Raw genomic sequence first — 7,902 nt, forward strand, 5'->3', positions numbered from 1 at the left:
TTTTGAGATTCATTCCCTTGAGGGGCAACTCCTTTGGAGAAAGTGACTTTAGCATGGCAACAGTTTTTCCTTCAGGGGCATCACCGTACCAGGTGGGCCCTTTATGTCGCTTTAGTTGAGTTGTGACCTGATGGGGAATATTTAGATAGTTCAGGCAGGTGGCCCGAACTTTATTTTTAAATTTTATTTTAAGGACAGGGATGTAGGCAGGAGGCCAGTTCTTGTTCTTTTGGGCAGTCGGCCCAAGAAATCTTTAGTTTAAGCTGTTCTGACCTCGCCACCATAGATAGTTAAATTTAAATATTAAATTTAAATATTAAATTAGATCAAATAGGCCGCCCTCTTTCAGAAAATAAAAAGACGACCCCATTCACCACATTTCAGTTGTCCGAGTCGTTATTTTAGATAAGATGATTTGAATGGTGCATGAATGCAGTGGGTCATGAAAGACTTATGCTGATAGCTATAAGAAGGAACCCGAGAACTCAGACCTCAGCACAGAGCTCATAGTAACGAGAATGGCTTGCAGCCCCCATAAGCATTATCATGATGGAGATTTCAAGGCCAAAGATTTTGTTGAAACTCACTTTTCTCATGGAAAAATCGATATAATAGAGGAATGCGCAGGCCAAGTTTTGAATATATTGCATGAACTGTTTTCTTCAGGTCTGTATATAAAATACAGTTAAATTGTATAAAAGTTAAAAGTGAATAATTAATCATGATCCAACTTTTTAGCAGAAATTAAGATACTGTATAAGAAATCAATTCTAAACATTGAATGTAACTACTATAGACAAGCGCGGGGGGGGGGGGGGGGGGGTTCTGGTTGCACAGAAACCCCCCTCCTCTTGGCAAGTGCCTTAAATTATGACAACAATAGCACTGGTATATAATATGATCAATAGAGCTGGCACCACACCATGATGTGTAAGGGGCAGAGCAAAGCTGCTGCACATGCCCAGCGTACCAGCTTCTTCTACCACATTTACTGTATGTGTGGATCTGAGCCCTCAAACATTGCAATGGACCAGAGAGTAGCTGCCAGGAGGAAGAGACAGGAGCCTTGCCATATTTATTTATTATGATATGTTTAACCTTTTCCTGACCACTTATCTTATCTAGAGATGTTTGATACAGCCTATACTATAGACCAGGCTTTCCCAACCACGGTCCTCAAGGCACACCAACAGTGCAGGTTTTAGTGATATCCAGGCTTCAGCACAGATGGTTTAATCAGAATCACTCAGGTACTAATTAAGTCACCTGTGCTCAAGCCTGGATATCAACAAAACCTGCACTGTTGGTGTGCCTTGAGGACCTTGGTTGGGAAAGCCTGCTATAGACCATATGTACTTTTAAATATTAATACTGTATTCCATGCAGTATCTATTGTATAAAAAGACCAATTTTCAGGGCTGTTACCATTCCCCAGACGCTTGTACTTCAATGCCCTACAGAGTGGGAGATTTTGGGTTACATTTGGAAACCCCCCTTCTAAAAATCCTGTGTTTGCCACTGACTACCATATAGAAAAACCATATAGAAAGAACATCCTGCAATGATTAACTATTGAGACATTTTATCTGTTTTATTGAATATTATAGTGCATCAAAACTATTGATTAGAATTTATTTCAGCATTTTGAATCATGTATGAAACCACAGGCGTTTTAAGAGATGAGGAAGCCCATGTTCAGCCTCCTCTGGCTGGGCCCCATCCTTTCTGTCGGGAGCAGTGCAGCATCGTGGTGTCTGAGCACTAGAGCGCATAGACTCCTTTGCACATGCCCAGATTGCTGGAGAAATGACCGCTGCTCCATTTTTCCTGTGCTCTTGCCGCCCACAATGGACTTTTAAAGTACGTATTAAACAATGGACCCATTATAAATATGCCACTATATGAAGCACATACAGTATAATGTTGTGCAGTGTAGATAGCCTGTACATAATAATTGTGATGTATGATCACATGGGCAGCACAGGATGAGTTTAGAAATAAATGTAGAACAGAAGGGTGTGGTATAATTACCCGACAGTCTGGATTCCGACAGTCATTAGTCAGACGTCGGAATCCCAACTGCACAGCGTGAGGAGCGCAATGAAGTCCCTTGCGGGCTCGCTGCGCTGGCCACGCTGCAGGCACGGTGGCGAGCTGCGCTCGGCACCTATTGTATTCTCCCTCTATGGGGGTCGTGGACCCCCACGAGGGAGCAGTCGGGATTCGGACGTCGGAGTAATGACTGTCGGAATCCCGACTGTCGGGGAGCCGTCCGGCACCCGAACAGAATAGGATCACTTATATATAAATACTGCTTTTCCTTTTAAATAGCACATTCATTAAAGGCCAAGATAACAAGGGGCATTTATTACTTCAATATTGGTGTATTGCCAATGTTGGGCCCAGCCATTGTAACCTGTAAATGATCCTTACTCATAATACCTGTATAGTGAGCACAGAATAGGAATACGGGTAAAATAGAAAGAGATCATTAGAATGTGACAAGTAATTAGGGTTGATAGTAAGCTCCTCAGGGGTGTTTAAAGAGAGGAGAGGGCCGACGTGCAGCCTCTGTTGCAGCCTCCTTCCTCCCTGGCAGCAAGTACACTCTGGCATTATTTCAGAGTCTACTGCGCATGTGCAGGTCTCCAGGAACATGGCGTCTGTGCCTTGTTCCCAGGGACATCTCCAATGCACATATGCAAATCACTCGGAAATGGCATGGTGGCCATTTTCCAGGTAATTTCTCTCTGCTATGCAGGGACACCACTCATAGTAACATAGTAATTAAGGCTGAAAAAATACGTTAGTCCATCGAGTTCAATCTATTTAACTTGTTACTCCTGACTTGAATAAGTAATATCTATAGGGTTCCCTTAGTGGTAAAAAAAAGCATACAGTTTTTATTTAAATTAATTAACAGTAGTTGCTGTAATCACCCCCACCGGCAATGAGTTTCAGAATTTTACTGCTCTAATGGTGAAGAATCCTCTTTTCCTCGAGCCTCAGTACATCATCTCCCAGTTCCATATGATTCCCAATCCTGTATTTGAACATACTAATCATGTCTTCTCTCAACCTCCATTTCCCCAGTGAAAACATATTCAGTCTGGTTAACCTATCTTTGTATTCTAGTGATTAGAGACCTTTTACTAGTTTAGTCGCCCTTCTCTGTACCTGTTCCAATTAATGTATGTCCTTTTTAAGGTGCGGTGCCCATAACTTGAATCCATTCCCCTTTTAATGCATGCCAGTGTCCTGTTTGACACCGGGAGGAGTAAGAATAATGACCAGTATTACTGGCATTTCACAGTGGGGGAGGGAGGGGCAGGGCCGCAATGATGTGATATGCTGATGAGGGGTTCCTGGTAGGCTGTGACCATTGTGGAGGAATTGTCCATCTATCCGGGGAGCTGGGAGGCGGACAAGATTTCTGTGAGCTTCCTGGGCCATTTCGGTAAAATAGGCAAGTAAGTGCAAAGTTTGACATCACTTTTGATTAGTCCTTATAAATTGCTTAATCACACCGCTACGATATGCAGGTACATGAATATGCTATTTCATTCAAAATGGACTGTCGTGTCTCTTTGCTACAGGACAAGTGACAGGAGAAACATTAGTTGATATTAGTGTTGGGGCAGTAATCTTCCAGCTCTTATCTGCCAGTAATATTTTCAAGGAGATCTACGTGATGGAATTCACAGATGCCAATATCAAACACTTCAGGCAATGGCTGGATAAGGATGAAGATGCCACTGACTGGTCATATGCTTCCAAAAAAGTTTGTGAGCTTCAAGGCAATAGGTATAAAAGTTCATTTTCATGTATATGTTAATGATAGTTATATATATACTTTAGGTAAGAGGACACATTTTGCATATAGATGAGTCATTAAAAATAAACCCTTTATACAAAGTGCGGATAATGAGGTGCTATTTTCAGTAACAATAATGTAATCACAAGCCAGAGTAGGTTACATGATTTAGTATGTGCCCAACTTTAACCTAAAATCTGTATTCCTTTACCTCTGTATAGATTTATCAGCAGTTATTTCCTTTTGCCATTATGTTTTGGTGCTTAGGCAGGAAGCCAGAGCACAGGCAGAGATCCCACAGAAACATGGAAAGAACATACAAACCCCAGGGGACCTGCGGAAAGGGGGGTGTATATTCATTGTACATACCTCCAAACATGATTCATTCTAGGAGAGACAAAATGCTCTCTACGTGGACTTCACTCTTAATGGGCCATATGCTTTAAGCTTCAAAAAGTGATCAAATGGACAGTGATTGACAACAGCCAATCAGCTCCTGACATTTTTCAAACACAGCCTGTAGCATGGCAGATCTGTTTGGCTGGCTGTTTATCACTCTCCATTTTATCACTTTTTGAAGCTTAGTGCATCTGGCCCAAAATATGATTGGCCACCGGAATCCAGTTTTGAAGGATTTTAACTCTTGTGTTTTAGCTTGGTTGATGATTGAGCTGTTTTTTTTACTTTCAAAGTTATTGTTGATACCATATTGTTTTTGTTGACCCTATTTTCCACTTACAGAGCTAGTTTACTGTTTTTCTTTGAAATAAATATTCAAAAACATTTAACCTACTGATGCCACAATTTATGTAATTTTATTGGTATCTATTTTTATTTTTGAAATTTACCAGTAGCTGCTGCATTTCCCGCCCTAGACTTATACTCAATAAGATTTCCCAGTTTTTTGTGGTAAAATTAGGTGCCTCGGTTTATATTCGGGTCAGCTTATACTCAAGTATATACGATACTTATTTACCAAGTTCATCTGTATGGGATCCATGATATGTGTAGATAATGTTAAATGCCTCTTTTTTATTTCAGAGATGGATGGCAGGAACAAGAAGAAAAACTGAGAAGAGTGATTAAAAATGTTATTAAATGGGATATCTTTAAAAATAGAAGTATAGATCCCACACTTGTACCCATGGCTGACTGTGTTATCACTCTCTATATATTGAATGTAATTAGTAAAACTAAGGAAGATTATCAGAGGAATGTAAAAAGTTTCACATCACGGCTTAAAATCGGTGGCCATCTGCTACTGTTTGCTCCGCTGAACATGACTTTCTATAGAGTGGGAGAGCACAAACACTTTATCCTCACAGTGGATGAAGCTTTTGTACGAGAGTCAGTGATTAATGCTGGATTTGTCATTGAGAAGGTGAATTTATGGAGTAAAACAGTAGATTCGAATATTGTGGATTATGACCATTTGCTTTTCATCCTTGCTCGGAAGGAAAGAGAGGTCTAAAATTGAAAATTGGGAGATTTAAATTTCAGCAGAGCTGTATACAGTTCCTGTTGATGTTTTTCGCTTGAAATATATGCTGTGTTCATGATATAACTATAGTGACATTTTCAGCATTACTGCCTTACAGCATTGAGGTTCGAATCCCACCATGGCCGTAACTGTTTGGAGTTTGTATAATCTTTCTGTGATTGTTTGTGCTTCCTCCGGGTAATTCAGTTTCCTCCCACAATTCAAAACATATACTGGCAGGCTAATTGGCTCCCAACAAATAAAACCACCCATGTATAAGTGTGTGCATGTACATGGGCAGATTAGGTGGGCCAACTGTTTCTTATCTAGTATCTACCCAGCGGCAGAAGTCTGGGAGACAATGGAGGCTTCTGCTGCTGGGTACCATGCCTTGAAAGGGGCCCTTTCACTCACAAAGCCGAGTTAAGTGAGGCTTTAGGGGTAAGTATCCCCAGGTCCCCCTATCTGTGAAGTGTTACGCCACTGTATCTGCCATCAAATGTAATAGCCTACAAGTTGCCCAGATGATAGAATGTTTGTATTTTTAAATCAGCAATTGCCTTTTAAATGATTGCTGCTTTAAAGATACAAGCTGACTCGCACAAAGTCTCTTACCTCCAGCAACTCGTAGGCCATACCTCCCAACTGTCCCGCTTTCCACGGGAACGTTCCGTTTTGTTGGGGACGTTCCCAAATCCCTCCTGGGTCCGTCAGTGTCCCGCAGCACACACGGGGGGGGGGGGGGGGAGTTGGGAGTACCCCTTGTCACACGTGAATAGATGTGTGGCCTCGTGGGAGCATCGCAAGTATAGACCACACCCCCTTTCTGCTAGGCCACGCCCTCTAGTGTTCCTCCTAGGCCATCCTAACAGTCTGGAGGTATGTCGTAGGCTATTATATGAAGCCCTATGCATCATTGTTTCTATTTTAGTAACTATCTCCAATTAATAATTGTATTCATGACCTCTGCTGAAGAATTAAAAGGAAATACACTCTCATAGAACATGCCCCACCCCCTGCATGAAATGGTATCTTCCATAAATGAAGTAAATAAATATATTCCTTTGACTGCTTTCTGTATGACACAAGATGCTTAGGGGTAAATTTAGTAAGATGGGAGTTCTATTGAATATGGGATGTTGCCTATACAAAACCAATCAGATTCTACTTATTTATTTAGCACCTTCTAGAACAGAATAGATACAGATGGAGCCAGGTTCCCTCTTGCTGGCGAATCGCCAGATTGTCTCCACTGGTGATCCATCTGACTGAGACGCGCGTGCGTCTCACACGCACGAGCGTCTCAGTTTCCGGGCGGCGGGGCGACGGGAACCCTGTCCGTCTCAAGCCGGTGGGGACCCGGGGGAAGCGCCGTCGGAAGGGGACGCGCGTACATCTCGTGCACGCGCGTCCCCTTTCGCAGATCAGATGGCGGCTGGCGTGGGATGGCGACTGGCGATTCCGCCGCCATCCCCTGCAAAGACCAGGCCGGCTCCATCTGTAGAATCTGATTGGTTACTATGGCCAACATCTTCAATAGAACTCCTATTTTAGTAAATGCACCCCTTATATTCTGCTTTAATGTTATTGTGATTTGTTGGCCTCTACAGCTAAATTATAACTGAGATTAAAGTTGCTTTCATGTGAGTGAACTATTTTGGGTTGTATGCTTGTTTATTTCATAGCAGCCCTCCCTAACAAATAAAAAACTGTTTCCTATATTATGGTCATTTAAATTTGTATATTGTGTTCTATAGAAATTATATACCTTTTTGATCCTTAAATAAATATCCCCACGTGTGAAAAATATCATATATACTGTACAGCTTATATGGGGGTTTTCTTGTTTCACCTATAGGACTGGCTCTACATCTACTAGGATCCTGTGCAAGGTGTATTAGCTTACCCCCTCATTTAATAGTATTCCCCCATAGTAGTGCGCTCGCTAATAATATGTACCCACAGTATTGCTGCAGTTAATAATATACCCCCACAGTGGTGCCCCTCTTACACCCCCCCCCCACCACCACACACACACACACACACACACACACACACACACACACAGTTGTGCTCTAGTTAATTATACAGTAGCGTCAGTTAAAATGCATGCACAGTATTGTCTCTGTAAATTAAATGATCCTACCAGTAGTGCCCAAGTTAATGATATGTTCCCACAATAGTGTCACTTAATGATGTGTGTGTGTCCCCCGACCAATAGTACTGTACCTTACTGAATAATATGCCTTTACAGTAGTTCCCCAGTTAATTTGCCAACTGTAGTTACCTATTTATTATGCCCCATATTGTATTGTGCCATATTCCTTCACTCTTGTATTGCCCCATAGGTTATGTCCCTAGACTGTAGTATCTAAAGCAAGTACAATAAGCTTCATGAGCCCCCAAGCCTCAGAAAATCAAAATAACATCTGTAAAATTGATCTATCATTAGGGAACCACTGTAGAGTAGTTCTGCGCTATGTCACCATAGACATGCCAAAAGCTAGGGTGACCAACTCATCCCTTTAATTCCGGACACATGTTAATTACACAGGTTCTGTGGCAGTTTAAAGCCAGGTGAAATGGAGTCTGGAGTTCCAGGGCCCAG

General features: G+C 41.9%; 1 protein-coding gene across 1 annotated transcript; it reads left to right on the top strand.

The window, feature by feature from the left end:
• Positions 1-518: 518 nt before the first annotated feature.
• On the top strand, positions 519-5,553 carry LOC146036890 (indolethylamine N-methyltransferase-like). The gene is made up of 3 exons (XM_083160739.1): positions 519-666; positions 3,597-3,804; positions 4,856-5,553. The coding sequence occupies exons 1-3, from the start codon at positions 519-521 to the stop codon at positions 5,283-5,285; spliced, it is 786 nt and encodes a 261-aa protein (XP_083016865.1). The 3' UTR covers positions 5,286-5,553.
• Positions 5,554-7,902: the final 2,349 nt, after the last annotated feature.

This window comes from Crinia signifera, chromosome 9 (assembly GCF_055691185.1).
Source record: "Crinia signifera chromosome 9, ASM5569118v1, whole genome shotgun sequence".
Taxonomy (NCBI): Eukaryota; Metazoa; Chordata; class Amphibia; order Anura; family Myobatrachidae; genus Crinia; species Crinia signifera.

Bases quoted from the DNA above. Each gene is read 5' to 3' on its own strand.
- LOC146036890 (XM_083160739.1), top strand. From the start codon at position 519: ATGGCTTGCAGCCCCCATAAGCATTATCATGATGGAGATTTCAAGGCC. The intron at 667-3,596 runs GTCTGTATATAA...TCTTTGCTACAG, and splicing joins GCATGAACTGTTTTCTTCAG to GACAAGTGACAGGAGAAACA. The intron at 3,805-4,855 runs GTATAAAAGTTC...TTTTTATTTCAG, and splicing joins TGTGAGCTTCAAGGCAATAG to AGATGGATGGCAGGAACAAG.